Genomic DNA, 17,593 nt, shown 5'->3' on the forward strand with positions numbered 1-17,593 from the left:
ATGTTAGGCTTGTTGGTCTATAACTCCCAGGTTTTTCTTTGCAGCCTTTCTTGAATAAGGGCCAGATAAGTCAGGAGATATTTTGGAATATTAAGACATCTCTGGACCAAGTGGGACTTGAATCTTGCTCTCCTGGCTTAGGAATAGGGACATTGCACTGTATCACAGAGCACTTTGGACCAACATGAGATAGTGGAGAGGAGGTGGTGCACTTTGAAATTGATATTTTAGTGTTGGATTTGTTAGTGTCCCTTTTTGCCTTGTGGAGAGATATTTTTGTTTTGCTGCGGACCATCCTCCTGACTCCTACATCCACCGCCTTGGTGCTGGGTGCAGGGATACCCAGTGAGTGGGTCTCTGTGTGGGAGTGCTCCTGGTTTACCCTGGGGGTAATGGTATGGAGTGTGCTGGAGGCAGCATGCCCTCCCAATGGCAGGGCCTGCCCTCCCAGCTGAGTGTGTGTGTGTGTGTTGTGGGCCATGTGACAGAGCAGCGTGTCAATGCTGACACAGGCCCCGCCCCCTCCCCGCTGGCCGCGCTCTCATTGGTGCAGGCTGCAGTCACTCACTCCGCGCCGTCTCACTCTCACCCGGGATTGGCCTTTACTGTTAGTTCGGGGCGGAGCTCCCGGGGGGGAGTGAGGGTCGGAGCCCGGGTCTCGGGTCTCGGTCCCCTGTGCCCGGTGCCGGGCGATGGCGGGGCCGCAGTCGCGGAGCGAGGCCCAGGCGGAGCGCAGTCACCGGGAGGACAGCGCGGAGCTGCTGCTGTTCATCCTCCTCCTGACCGTCACCATCCTGAGCCTGTGGCTGCTCCAGCACCGCCGCCGCTGCCGCTTCATCCACCAGGCGGGACTCGCCATGGCCTACGGTAAGGAGGGACACACACCCTCACACACCCCCACACACACACCCTCACACACACCCACACACCCCCCCACACACACCCCCACACACACACCCTCACACACACACACCCACACCCCCACACACACACCCACACCCTCACACACACACCCTCACACACACACCCTCACACACACACCCCCACACACACACCCACACCCTCACACACACACCCTCACACACACACCCTCACACACACACCCCCACACACACACCCCCACACCCACACACACACACCCTCACACACACACCCCCACACCCTCACACACACACCCCCACACCCTCACACACACACCCTCACACACACCCCCCACACCCTCACACACACACCCTCACACACCCCCCCACACACCCCCCCACACACCCCCCCACACACCCCCCCACACACCCCCCCACACACACCCCCACACACACCCCCACACACACACCCTCACACACACCCTCACACACACACCCCCACACACACACCCTCACACACCCCCCCACACACACACACACCCTCACACACGACCCCACACACCCCCACACACACCCCCACACACACCCCCACACACACCCCCACACACACCCCCACACACACCCCCTCACACACACCCTCACACACACCCACACACACCCCCTCACACACACCCTCACACACACACCCCCACACACCCTCACACACACCCCCACACACACACACACCCTCACACACACCCTCACACACACCCCCACACACACCCCCACACACACCCCCACACACACACCCTCACACACACCCTCACACACACACACCCCACACACACACCCTCACACACCCCCCCCCACACACACACACACCCTCACACACGACCCCACACACCCCCACAACACACCCCCACACACACCCCCAACACACCCCCACACACACCCCCTCACACACCCCCACACACACCCCCCCCTCACACCACCCTCACACACACACCCCCACACACCCTCACACACACCCCACACACACACACACCCTCACACACACCCCCACACACACCCCCACACACACCCCCACACACACACCCTCACACACACCCTCACACACACACCCCCACACCCTCACACACACACCCTCACACCCTCACACACACACCCCCACACCCTCACACACACCCTCACACACACCCTCACACACACACCCTCACACCCCCACACACACACCCCCACACACACACCCTCACACACACACCCTCACACACACACACCCTCACACACCCTCACACACACACCCCCACACCCTCACACACACCCTCACACACACCCTCACACCCTCACACACACACCCCCACACACACACACCCTCACACACACCCTCACACACACACCCCCACACCCTCACACACACCCTCACACACACACCCTCACACACACACCCTCACACACACACCCTCACACCCTCACACACACACCCTCACACACACACCCTCACACACACACCCCCACACCCTCACACACACACCCTCACACACACACCCTCACACCCTCACACACACCCCCTCACACACACCCCCTCACACACACACACCCCACACACACACCCTCACACACCCCCACTCACACACCCCCACACACACCCCCCCCCACACACACACCCTCACACACACACCCTCACACACCCACACACCCTCACACACACACCCTCACACACACACCCCACACACACACCCTCACACACCCACACACCCCACACACCCACACACACCCTCACACACCCTCACACACACACCCTCACACACACACCCTCACACACACCCTCACACACACCCTCACACACACCCTCACACCCCCCCACACACACCCCCCCACACACACCCCCCCACACACCCCCCCCCACACACACACCCTCACACACCCACACACCCTCACACACACACCCACACACACCCTCACACACCCTCACACACACACCCTCACACACACCCTCACACACACCCCCACACACACACCCCCACACCCACACACACCCTCACACACACCCCCACACACACCCTCACACACCCTCACACACACCCTCACACACCCCCACACACACACCCACACACACCCCCACACACCCTCACACACACCCCCACACACCCTCACACACCCCCACACACACCCCCACACACACCCCCACACACACCCCCACACACACCCACACACACCCTCACACACACCCTCACACACACCCTCACACACACCCTCACACACACCCACACACACACCCACACACACACCCACACACACACCCACACACACACCCACACACATCCCCACACACATCCCCACACACATCCCCACACACATCCCCACACACCCCCTCTCACACACCCCCTCACACACCCCCTCACACACCCCCTCACACACCCCCCCTCACACACCCCCACACACACACCCTCACACACCCCCTCACACACCCCCTCACACACCCCCTCACACCCCCCCCCTCACACACCCCCTCACACACCCCCTCACACAACCCCTCACACACCCCCCACACACCCCCACACACACACCCTCACACACACACCCTCACACACCCCCACCCCCACACACCCCCTCACACACCCCCTCACACACCCCCTCACACACCCCCTCACACACCCCCTCACACACCCCCTCACACACCCCCTCACACACCCCCTCACACACCCCCACACACACCCCCACACCCACACACCCTCACACACACCCTCACACACACCCACACACACCCCCACACACACACCCTCACACCCCCCCCACACCCACACACACACCCCCTCACACTCCCCCTCACACCCCCTCACACACCCCCACACACACCCCCTCACACCCTCACACACACACCCACACCCCCCACACACCCCCTCACACACACCCCCACACCCACACCCCCTCACACACACACCCACACACACACCCACCCTCACACACCCCCCCACACCCACACACCCACACACCACACACACACCCCCACACCCTCACACACACACACACCCACACACACCCCCCACACCCACACCCCCTCACACACACCCCCACACCCACTCCCACACCCACTCCCACCCCCACACACACCCCCACACCCACACCCACACCCCCACCCACACCCCCACCCCCCACCCCCCACCCCACCCCCACCCCCACACACACACACCCACACCCCCACACACACCCCCACACACACCCCCACACACACCCCCACACACACCCCCACACACACACACACACCCTCACACACACCCTCTCACACACACACACACCCCCTCACACACCCCCTCACACACCCTCACACACACACACCCTCACACCCCCCCACACACACCCCCCCACACACCCCCACACACACCCCCCCACACACACCCCCCCCACACACCCCCCCCCCCCACACCCCCCCCCCCACACCCCCCCCCCCACACACACACCCCCTCACACACACCCCCTCACACACACCCCCTCACACACACCCCCTCACACACACACCCTCACACACACCCCTCACACACACACCCCCCTCACACACACCCCCTCACACACACCCACACCCCTCACACACACACCCCTACACCCACACCCACACCCCCTCACACACACACCCCCCCTCACACACACCCCCTCACACACACCCCCTCACAGACACCCCCCCACACACCACACCCCCTCACACACACCCTCTCACACACACACACACCCTCACCCACACCCCCTCACCCACACCCCCTCACACACACCCCCTCACACACACCCCCTCACACACACCCCCACACACACACACCCCCTCACACACACACACACACACCCACACACCCTCGCACACACACCCCCTCACACACACCCTCTCACACACACACACACACCCACACACACACCCTCACACACACACACCCCCACACACACACACACCCTCTCACACCCCCCCACACACACACACACACACTCACACACCTCCCCCCCCACACACAACACCCCCCCCCCCACACACACCCTCACACACACCCACACACCCCCACACACACACACCCCTCACACCCTCACACACACCCCCTCACACACACACACCCCCTCACACACACACACCCCCTCACACACACACACCCCCTCACACACACACACACCCCTCACACACACACACACCCTCACACACACACACCCCCCACACACACACACACCCTCTCACACACACCCTCACACACACACCCTCACACACCCACACCCTCTCACACACACCCTCACACACCCTCACACACACCCTCACACAGCCACACCCTCTCTCACACACCCTCACACACCCTCACACACACACCCCCACACACCCACACACCCTCACACACACCCTCACACACACCCTCACACACACACACTCACACACACTCACACACACTCACACACCCTCACACACCCACACCCTCTCACACCCTCACACACACCCCCTCTCACACACACACCCCCCCCACACACACACCCTCACACACACCCCCTCTCACACACCCCCCACACACACACACACCCTCTCACACCCCCCCCACACACACACACTCTCACACACACCCCCTCTCACACACACCCCCTCTCACACACACACCCCCCCACACCCTCACACACACCCTCACACACACCTCACACACACCCCCACACACACCCTCTCACACACCCTCTCACACACCCCCTCTCACACACACCCCCACACACATACACACCCTCACACACACCCACACACCCCCACACACACACACACCCCTCACACCCTCACACACACACCCTCACACACACCCACACCCTCTCACACACCCCCTCACACACACACACACACCCTCACACACACACACCCCTCACACCCTCTCACACACCCTCACACACCCACACCCTCACACACACCCCCACACACACCCTCACACACACACCCTCACACACACCCACACCCTCTCACACACCCCCTCACACACACACACACACACCCTCACACACACACACCCCTCACACCCTCTCACACACCCTCACACACCCACACCCTCACACACACACCCTCACACACCCACACCTTCTCTCACACACCCTCACACACCCTCACACACCCTCTCACACACACCCTCACACACCCTCACACACCCTCACACACACCCTCACACACCCCCCCCACACACCCCCCCCACACACACCCTCACACACCCCCCCCCCACACACACCCTCACACACCCCCCCCCACACACACCCTCACACACACCCCCCCCACACACACACACCCTCACACACACACACCCTCACACACACACACCCTCACACACACCCACACCCCCTCACACACCCCCACACCCTCTCACACACCCCCACACACACACCCTCTCACACACCCTTACACACCCCCTCACACCCCCTCACACACACACCCCCTCACACACCCCCTCACACACCCCCACACACACCCCCACACACACCCCCACACACACCCACACCCTCTCTCACACACACACCCCCTCACACCCCCTCACACCCCCCTCACACACCCCCCCTCACACCCCCCCCCACACACCCCCCCTCACACACTCACACACCCCCCCTCTCACACACCCCCCCTCTCACACACCCCCCTCTCACACACCCCCTCTCACACACCCACCCTCTCACACACACCCCCTCTCACACACACCCCCTCTCACACACACCCCCTCTCACACACACCCCCTCTCACACACACACACACCCTCACACACACACCCTCTCACACACACACACCCTCACACACACACACACCCTCACACACACACACCCCACACACACCCCCCCACACACACCCCCCCACACACACCCCCCCACACACACCCCCCCACACACACCCCCCCACACACACCCCCCCACACACACCCCCCCACACACACACCCCCACACACACACCCCCACACACACACACCCTCACACACACCCACACACACACCCACACACACTCCCTCACATACCCTCACACACACTCCCTCACACACCCTCACACACACACACACCCTCATACCCTCACACACACACCCTCACATACCCACACACACACACCCTCACATACCCACACACACACACACCCTCACATACCCTCACACACACACCCTCACACACACACCCTCACACACACACCCTCACACACACACCCTCACACACACACCCTCACACACACACACACACCCACACACACACACCCACACACACCCCCCACACACCCCCCCCCCACACACACACACACCCACACGCACCCCTCCCACACGCACCCCTCCCACACGCACCCCTCCCAACCCCCCCACACCGCCCTCTCACCCACACCCTCTCACCCACACCCTCTCACCCACACACACAGACACAAACACACACCCACACACACACCCACAAACAACCTCTCACACACCCCCTCTCTCTCTCTCTCTCTCTCTCAAACACACACACACACACACACACACACACACACACACACTCACCCTCTCATACACCCTTGTCCTCACACACCCCACACCCCCTTCCACACTTAACCACTGCCACCCCCCACCCACACTGAGTGATCAATGACTGCCCCCCCCCCTACCCAAGACCCAGCTGGCGATGAGTCACAGTGAGACTCTCCCACTAACCCCCCGCCCACTTTCCCTGCATCCACCTCAATCCTATAACTGCCCCCAGTGTAGGTTGATAACTGAACCCTCATTATGCTTTAGCCTTGTGTTTAACAATGGGCCTTGGACCCTTTGACACAGCAGCTGAGTGTAAGACAACGAACCGCCCCTGGGTGTGGGGTTGGCTGATAGCCAGTATGGTCTCAACACCAGCAAAATGCAAATGTAGGCAATTTTCTGTTTGCAATGTTTACATGGTTTTTTTTGGGGGGGTGGTTTGCTTCCTGTAACAGACAAATGTACCGAGTTATCACTGTGATGTAATTGTTATCGTGTATTTCCAATAATTTGGACCAGGTAACGGGGCTCTCATTTCAAACTGTACAGTTCATCAACTGAGTTTACAGCAACAATAATCAGTGGTTTTCAATCTTTAAAACTTTTGAAATTGGTCTCGGATGTCAGGTGCTGTTCATTGGAGATATGATTCTTGCAGAATTGTGCAGCTTGTATTATTGTCTCAGACCTCCACAGATTTATGGTTTCCTTATCTTAGGCTGGTAATTTGTCTGGACTCTCCTCCCTGTATCACTCACTGTGAATGTTTCATCTGCAGCATGGACTTTTTATTTAAGAAAGAGTTGGATAGAGCTCTCAAGGATAGTGGAATCAAGGGTTATGGAAATAAGGCAGGAACAGGATACTGATTAAGGATGATCAGCCATGATCATAATGGATGGTGGTGCAGGCTCGAAGGGCAGAATGGCCTACTCCTGCACCTATTGTCTATTGCCTATTGTTTATTAAGGGGCAGCACGGTGGCTCAGTGGTTAGCACTGCTGCCTCGCAGCACCAGGGACTCAAGTTCAATTCCAGCCTCGGGTGACTGTCTGTGTGGAGTTTGCACATTCTCCCTGTGTCTGCGTGGGTTTGCTCCGGTTTCCTCCCACAGTCCAAAGATGTGCGGGTCAGGTGAATTGGCCAAGCTAAATTACCCATAGTGTTAGGTGCATTAGTCAGAGGGAAATGGGTCTGGGTGGGTTACTCTTTGGAGGGTCGGTGTGGACTGGTTGGGCTGAAGGGCCTGTTTCCGCACTGTAGGGAATCTAATCTAATCTAACCAAATTGAGAATTGTTCCTGACGATGGGAAGTGTCTGTACTGTGCTGTGGGCAATGTTATGTGCATTGAGCATGAAACTTTAACTTGGGAAGCTAATGAACCCTGAGGAAAATTTGTATTATCCCCAGTGTTCATTCCACAAAGCCAAGCAGTGAAAGATGCAACTGAAACCTAATCTGCACACGCTCAGTATGCATTTATTTACACAGGTACATATTACAGATCTCTGAGCCAGGCAATCCAGGTTCAAGTTGCACATGCTCCAGAAATGAGTCATGACATCTCTGAACAGATTTATTAGAATTATCTGCAGTTAAATAGTTGAGGGCTCTGTGATACAATGTCCCTACCTCCTAGCCAGGACAATCAGGTTCAAGTTCAGTTCCATCTCCAAAGATAGAACATAGAAAACACAGCGCAGTAAAGGCCCTTCGGCCCTCAATGTTCAGTTCCATCTCCAAAGATAGAACATAGAAAACACAGCGCAGTAAAGGCCCTTCGGCCCTCAATGTTGTGCCGATCCAAGCCCACCTAACCTACACTAGCCCACTATCCTCCATATGCCTATCCAGTGTCTGTTTAAACGCCCATAAAGAGGGAGAGTCCACCACTGCTACTGGCAGGGCATTCCATGAACTCACGACTCGCTGAGTAAAGAATCTACCCCTAACATCTGTCCTATACCTACCTCCCCTTAATTTAAAGCTATGCCCCTCGTAATATCTGATTCCATACGTGGAAAAAGGTTCTCATGGTCAACCCCATCTAAACCCCTAACCATCTTGTGTGATAACATCTGTGAACAGATTGATTAGAAAATATCTATAATTGATAGGTGGAAGGGAGGGAAGGTGCAGAGTGATTGCACATAAATAACAGTAGTGCTCTCAACTACTGAACTGCTCTTTGAAATTAAATAGTTGAGGGATCTTATTGATCTCCCTGCCTCTCAGCCAAGAGGCCCAGGTTTATATACCAACTGCTTCACAGGGGAGTAATAGCATCTCTGAACAGGTTATTTTAATCTATCTGCAATTCATGTACGGCCCTCAAAACGCTCCAATTTAAGAAGCCGTATCACCCATATTCTATTTTCCAACTCCTTGTTATAACATCTCTCTCAGATACTGCTCCTAATACCTGTCAGCTTGATCTTGTCCAATTTGGTTATCTATTGGGAAATTAAATTTATTTTTAAGGTATTTGTTAACTTTCTAATGTTATTTTCTAATTTATTTTGTTTGAGCATTTTCAGGCACTTTTAAATATTGGCTGCAAAATATATTCTATTCTATAGACTGTAGCATATATTCTACAGAATTATATTTGCGGAAAGGATGTTTGGGGACTTGTCAACCGAGGTAGTTTGGGCTGAGGTTAGAAACAGGAAAGGAGAGGTCATCCTGTTGGGAGTTTTCTGACAGGCCTCCGAATAGTTCCAGAGATGTAGAGGAAAGGATAGCAAAGATGATTCTTGACAGGAATGAGAGAGACAGGGGAGTTGTCAAGGGGGATTTCAACTTTCCAAATATTGACTGGGAACACTATACTACGAGTACTACAGATGGGTCAGTTTTTGTCCAGTGTGTGCAGGAGGGCTTCCTGACACAGTATGTAGACAGGCCAACAAGGGGCGAAGCCACATTAGATTTGGTACTGGGGAATGAGTCCGGCCAGATGTTAGACTTGGAAGTAGGTGAGCACTATGGTGATAGCAATCACAATTCTGTTATGTTTACTTTAGTGATAGAAAGGGATAGGTGTATATCACTGGGCAAGAGTTACAGCTGGGGGAAAGGCAATTACTATGTGATTAGGCAAGATTTAGGAAGCATAGGATGGGGAAGGAAACTACAGGGGATGGGCACATTAGAAATGTGGAGCTTATTCAAGGGAGATATAGCAGATTGGCTCAGTAACTGGCTTGCTGAAAGAAGACAGAGGGTGGTGGGTGATGGGAAATGTTCATCCTGGAGTCCAGTTACCAGTGGTGTACCGCAAGGGTCGGTGTTGGGTCCACTGCTGTTCGTCATTTTTATAAACGACCTGGATGAGGGCGTAGAAGGGTGGGTTGGTAAATTTGCAGACAACACTAAGGTCAGTGGAGTTGTGGATAGTGACGAAGGATGTTGTAGGTTACAGAGAGACATAGATAAGCTGGCAGAGATGGGCTGAGAGGTGGCAAATGGAGGTTAATGCGGACAACTGTGAGGTGATTCACTTTGGTCGGAGTAACCGGAATGCAAAGTACTGGGCTAATGGTAAGATTCTTGATAGTGTAGATGAGCAGAGAGATCTCGGTGTCCAGGTACACAGATCCCTGAAAGTTACCACCCAGGTCGACAGGGACTTCTGGGAAGGTGAGTCTAACCATTTAAATCGATGGACTGTGTTTATTGGGTACCCATTCTATTTGAATAATGGATATTCAAGAAGAACCAATACCCATACTGTAATCTGCATTCAAATTCAACCTTGCAAAATTAATCACTTCACACTTTTCCAGGTTGAACTCTATTTGTCACTTATCAGCCCAGTTCTGATCCTGTCATTATCCCACTGCAACCTACAACAGCCCTGCACACTATTCATAACCTTCATATCATCGGCAAACTTAGTAACCACCCTTCAACTTCCTCATCCAAGTCATTTATAAAAATCACAAAGAGCAGAGGTCCCAGAACTGATCCCTGTGGAACACCATGGTCACCGAGCTCCAGGCTGAATATTTTCTATCTATGACCACTCTCTTCTTCTCTGGGCCAGCCAATTCTGTATCCAGACAGACAGGTTTCCCTGTATCCCATGCCTCTTTACTTTCTGAATGAGCCTACCATGGGGAACCTTATCAAACGCTTTGTTAAAATCCATATATACCACATCCACCGCTCTACTGTCATCGATGTGTTTTGTCACATCCTCAAAGGATTCTATAAGGTGTGTGAGGCATGACCTGCCCCTCACAAAACCATGCTGACTATCTCTAATCAAACTATAGTTTTCCAAGTAGTCATAAATCCTATCTCTCAGAACCCTCTCCAATATTTTGCCCACCACAGATGCAAGACTGACTTGTTTGAGATTCTCAGGATTATCGCTATTCCCTTTCTTGAACAGGTTCTGTGTGTGTGAGGAAGAGCACATTGGATGGAATATAACATCCACTTTGCTATGAAAAACACAAATGCAGAGTATTTCTTAAATAATGAGGTTGGGAATTGTGATCTCCAAAGGGTCCTGGGTGTCCTTGCCCATGGGTCACTGAAAGGTAACACAGATATGCAGTATCCTTCAGCAAGGCAGTACACCTTGCAGTACACCCTGTGTAGGTTCACCTCCAACAAGCTGTGTTCTTGGAGCTTTACCCATCCAAGCAGGTAGAAAACATTCATCAAACTTTGGACTTCTGTCTTGTTAATAGTAGAACTGTCACCATCCGCAGCATAGGACCATAAGATATAGGAGCAGAATCAGGCCATTCAGCCCATTGAGCCTGTCTCACATTCATTCATGACTGATAGGTTTTTCAGTCCCATTCTCCCAGTAACCCCTGTTCCCCTACTAATCAAGGAATCATTAGACCATAAGACACAGACGCAGAAATTAGGCCGTTTGGCCCATCGAGTCTGCTCTGTCATTCAAACCCATTTTCTCACTTTCTCCCCCATAACTTTTGATCCCCTTGGCAATCAAGAACCTATCTATCTCTGTTTTAATTATACTCAGTGACCTGGCCTCTACAGCCTTCTGTGGCAATGAATTCCACAGATTCACCACTCTCTGGCTGAAGAAGTTACTCCTTATCTACGTTCTAAAAGGTCTTCCTCTTTTCTCTAAGGCTGTGTCCTTGGGTCCTAGTCTCTCTTACTAATGGAAATATCTTCCCAATATACCCTCTGTCCAGGCTGTTCAGTATTCTGTATGTTTCAATTGATTCTTCCCCTCCACCCCCATCCCCATCCTTCTAAATTCCATCAAGTGTAGTCCAAGAGTTGTCCTATGTTAAGCCTTTCACTCCTGGGATCATGCTCCTGAACCTCCTCTGGACCTGCTCCATGGCAAATGCATCTTTCCTGAGGTATAGGGCCCAAAATAGCTCACATTATTCCAAATGTGGTCTGACCAGAGCCTTATAAAGACTCAGAAATACATCTCTGCTTTTATATTCTAATCCTCGCGAGGTGAATGCCATCATTGTATTTGCCTCCCTAACTACTGATCCAACCTACAAGCTTACCATAAGAGAAACCTGGATAAGAACTCCCAAGTCCCTTTGCACTTCAGATTTCTGAATTTTCTCCCCATTTAGAAAATAGTCTATGTTTCTATTCTTCCTGCCAAGGTGCATGACCTCACACTCTCCCACATGTACTTCATCTGCCCACTCTCCGAACCTGTCTGATGGAGGGCTCAGGGATTGAATCTCTTGATTTTTTTTCAGTGATATAAACGAGCTTGACATTGACATGAGAAATTGAAGTTGAGTTTTGCTGCTAAGTTTGTAACTGTCAGAAAGATTTTGGAGAGTCGGTGGTGTGTGCAGTTTTCTGTCTAACCTGTCTGTTTGCCGGTTTGACAGGGCTGTTCGTTGGAGTTGTTCTCCGATACGGGATCCACGTTCCAGCGGATGTCAGTAACGTGACCCTGAGCTGTGAGCTGGAAGACAGCCCTTCTACATTATTAATTAATGTCAGTGGGAGGTTTTATGAATACACACTGAAAAGTGAAATCAATCCCAAAGACATAAATAACGTGGAGAATAATGAGATGCTGCAAAAGGTAAAACTACCCATTTGTTCTGACCACTGATCGGAGAAATCCGGGACCTTTGGGGGGTGGGCTTGTTGGTTGAGAGAAATAGGAGGGGGAGGGAGTGAGAGTGGTGTGGTTGGGGCAAGGGAGAGGAATGGGCTTGAGGGTGTAATGAGTGAGAAATGGGGAGAGGGAGATGGGGTATTAGGATTAAGGTGGGTGATGAGATGGAATTAGCTGGGTGGGGAGAGGGCACAGAAAGACCTAAGGTAACACCCTGCCTCACTTTACCAGTCTGGGTTCTAACTCTGTTCTCTCCATTCCAATATACAGGTGACTTTTGACCCTGAGGTGTTCTTTAACATTTTGCTCCCACCCATTATATTCTACGCTGGTTACAGTCTCAAACGGGTGAGTGCAGTCTTTGAATTGGGATATTTATCAGAGTGACTGATTAATTTTTCAGTAGCTTAGTTAAATGTCTGTTAGAGTGGATGTATCTAATATCCTGTTCTCCAAAGATCTGTTTGGATTCTGTGTGCTGGGAAATTTATAACTGTTTGTGTTTACAGCGACATTTCTTTCGAAACTTGGGTTCCATTTTGGCGTATGCTTTCATTGGGACTGCCATCTCCTGCACTGTCATTGGGTGAGTATTAACTACACATTAATCTGCATGTTCACAATTCTAACCATACATATCCTCAGAAAACTTTCCTCTTCATTGTGAGAATGTGTCAGAATGTTTCATATGCAGCCAAACATGTTGGCCAATAGAGGGCAGGACATACACCCTTCCTGTTCATTAAGGACCTATCAATGGTTCAGGCAAAATATTGCTGCCTTCATTTCCCATCTCACTTCCAAAATATTTGGTTACATCAGTTGACAAGCAAAGAACTTTTATTTTGGTTGCAGTTTTCTTAGTAATCACAGAATGTCAGGAAGGCAAATGCAATGGTGTCCTTTACTGTACAGAGTTGAAGTGCCCACCAGAATAAGGAAGTGGAATACAGTGAGGTGCTCTCTCCATGTCTATGGAATGATCTCCCTGTATCGCATGTGAACTCTGGGATGGGAAGGTTGTCTTTTTCTGAAGGGCAGACCAAATTGGGTACATATTCTCTGGGGTTTAGAAGAATGAGAGGGAATGCAGGTGCACAAGCTTTTGAAGAGGCTTGATAGGGTGAACACTGAAGTATTTTTAACCCATTACTGGGGTCTAGAACAGAGAGTCACAGTCTTGGGGTAAATCATCAGGGAGGGAATGAGGATGAGGGGTTTTTTGCAGTTTGGAAATGTATAGTCAGGTTGTGTCCCCCTGGCCCTTTACCGTGTGGGAGGTGAGGGGAATGTGACAGGGACACAGGTGGGGGTTATCCTAGTCCTGGCCAGTGTGTGAGACAACCCCAGAATATCCCGTTCTGTTCCCACACTGACTTTGCCCAAACTGAGCTAACTCCATCTGCCCAATCACTGCCCAGAGTGAATTCACAGCTGCTTCTCTCTTCCAATAGGCTGGTTATGTATGGCTCTGTCAAGCTGATGGCTCTGATTGGTCAACTGAGTGGGGACTTTTATTTCACCGATTGCCTATTATTTGGGGCTTTTATTTCTGCGACTGACCCAGGTACGTGAAAATGACTCATTGACTGGAAAGGCTTCACACTGGACACAAGATAGGGCAGGTGGAGGAGGTGGGGTATGAGGGAAAGAGGAAGCAGGGAAGTGACATTGAGGAAGAGACAGGAGGGGTGGGTCAATGGAGATGAGAGGGAGGGGGGAGGGGGTGAGTGGGTGGCGATGGGAAGGAGGGGGTGAGTGGGTAGCGATGGGAAGGAGGGGGTGAGTGGGTGGCGATGGGAAGGAGGGGGTGAGGGGGTGGCGATGGGAAGGAGGGGGTGAGGGGGTGGCGATGGGAAGGAGGGGGTGAGGGGGTGGCGATGGGAGGCTGAAGGATTTTGGGGTAGCACGATGGCTCAGTGGTTAGCACTGCTGCCTCACATGGCCAGGGACCCAGGTTCGATTCCAGCCTCGGGTGACTGTCTGCATGGAGTTTGCACATTCTTCCCGTGTCTGCGTGGGTTTCCTCCGAGTGCTACGGTTCCCTCCCATAATCCAAAGATGTGGAGGTTAGATGAATTGGCCATGCTAAATTGTCCATACTGTTCAGGGATGTGTAGGTTAGTTGCATTAGTCAGGGGTAAATGTAGGGGAATGAGTCTGGGTGGGATACTCTTCGGAGGGTTGGTGTGGACTTGTTGGGCCGAAGGGCCTATTCCCACACAGTAGGGATTCTAATTCAGACTGTGGCAGGAGATAAGTGTCTCATTGATCTACCTATGCCTCATTGAGAGCATAGATATATTGGCCTTTAACAAGGTTTATTCAGGGATGTGAATCCCATTGGCAAGGCTGGCATTTATCACCCAGTCCTAGTTGAGAAAACCATCTTTATTGCAAGTGTTGGAGTGGAGTCACATGTAGAGCAGGCAGGTAAGTAAGTTTCATTCTGTGGGACATTAGTGAACTGGTTACAGTTTTACAATAATCTCTTCCTTTTTATAGACTTGGGTGTCACTGGCTGGGCCAATATTTATTGTCCATGCCTATTTGCCCTTGGGAAGGTGGTGATTAGCTGCTTTCTTGAACCACTTCAGTCTATGTGCTGGAGGTAGACCCACAATGCTCTTAGGGAGGGAATTCCAGGATTTTGACCCAGTGACAGTGAGGAACAGCAATATATTTCCAAGTCAGGATGGTGAGTGGTTTGGAGGGGAACTTGCAGGGGGTGGTGTTCCCGTGTATCTGCTGCCCTTGTCCTTCCAGATGGAAGTGGTCATGGGTTTGGAAAGTGCTGTCTTGGTGAATTCTTGCAGTGCATCTTATTTGTAGTACAGACTGCTGCTAGCGAGCGTCGGTGGTGGAGGGAGTGGGTGTTTGTGGATGTGATGCCAATCAAGTAGGCTGCGTTGTCCTGGATGGTGTTGAACTTCTTGTGTGTTGTTGGAGCTGCCCCCATCCAGGCAAGTGGGGAGTATTCCATCACACCCCTGACTTGTGCCTTGTAGATGGTGGGCAGACTTTGGGGAATCAGAAGGTGAGTTACCTGCTGCAGTATTGCGAGTCTCTGACCTGCTCTTGTAGCCACTGCTAAGATGGTTCGCAGCTTCACAAAATCACAGGTAATATCAGAACAAAACAAAAACTAAATACTGTGGATGCTTCTGATCTGAAAAAAGACAGCAAATGCTGGAAAAACTCATCAGGTCTGGCTGCTTCAGATACACTGCCAGATCTTTGACTTTCTTCTATTTCAGAAAAGTACGGGGTAGTCTAGGCTTAGTGAATAGATAATTAAAAAGCAAAAGGAAGAATATTGTGGTGAACCTTCATAAAACATTGGTTCATCCTCAACTGAAGTATCTTGTTCAAGAATGTTGAGGTTTTGGTGAGGATATGTGGGAGATTAGAAGAAATTAACATAGAGAGAGGAGGTACCAGTGGTTTAGCAGCTTAGAAAGTGATAAATCCACAGGTGTGGCTGAAGTATATATCAGGCAGCTGAGACAGACAAAGGAGGAGACATCAGGGACATTTGTCAGTAGTTTTCAAATCCTCTCTGGCCACGAGTAAAGTGCTGAAAATCTGCAAACATTATCCCATTATTAAGAAAGGGAGGAAGGAATGGGCCAGTAAATTACAAGCCACTCAGTTTAACCTCAGTGGAGAAATTAGAGTCATAGCGATGTGCAGCATGGAAACAGACCCTTCGTTCCAACCCATCCATGCCGACCAGATATCCCGACTCAATCTAGTCCCACCTGCCAACACCTGGCCCATATCCCTCCAAACCCTTCCTATTCGTATACCCATCCAAATTCCTCTTAAATGTTGCAATTGAATCAGCCTCCACAACTTCAGCTCATTCCATACACATACCACCCTCTGTGTGAAAACGTTGCTCCTTAGATCTCTTTTGTATCTTTCCCCTCTCACCCTAAACCTATGCCCTCTAGTTCTGGACTCCCCGACCCCAGGAAAAAGACTTCGCCTATCTATCTTACCCATGCCCCTCATAATTTTGTTAACCTCTATAAGGTCATCCCTCAACCTCCAACGCTCCAGGGAAAACAGCCCAGCCTGTTCAGCTTCTCCCTATAGCTCAAATCCTTCTGGCAACATCCTTGTAAATCTTTTCTGAACCCTTTCAAGTTTCACAGCATCTTTCCAATAGGACGGAGACCAGAATTGCATGCAGTAT

General features: G+C 52.3%; 1 protein-coding gene across 1 annotated transcript in view; it reads left to right on the plus strand.

The window, feature by feature from the left end:
- Positions 1 to 626: 626 nt before the first annotated feature.
- slc9a6a (solute carrier family 9 member A6a) overlaps positions 627 to 17,593 on the plus strand; it is a 74,991-nt gene continuing 58,024 nt past the window's right edge. Inside the window, exons 1-5 of the mRNA XM_060831999.1 lie at positions 627 to 867; positions 13,157 to 13,356; positions 13,663 to 13,740; positions 13,902 to 13,978; positions 14,847 to 14,959. Of these exons, the coding sequence (XP_060687982.1) occupies positions 693 to 867; positions 13,157 to 13,356; positions 13,663 to 13,740; positions 13,902 to 13,978; positions 14,847 to 14,959 (643 nt within the window). The 5' untranslated portion in view covers positions 627 to 692. The remainder of the gene's footprint in view (positions 868 to 13,156; positions 13,357 to 13,662; positions 13,741 to 13,901; positions 13,979 to 14,846; positions 14,960 to 17,593) is intronic.

This window comes from Hemiscyllium ocellatum, chromosome 11, assembly GCF_020745735.1.
Source record: "Hemiscyllium ocellatum isolate sHemOce1 chromosome 11, sHemOce1.pat.X.cur, whole genome shotgun sequence".
Lineage (NCBI taxonomy): Eukaryota > Metazoa > Chordata > Chondrichthyes > Orectolobiformes > Hemiscylliidae > Hemiscyllium > Hemiscyllium ocellatum.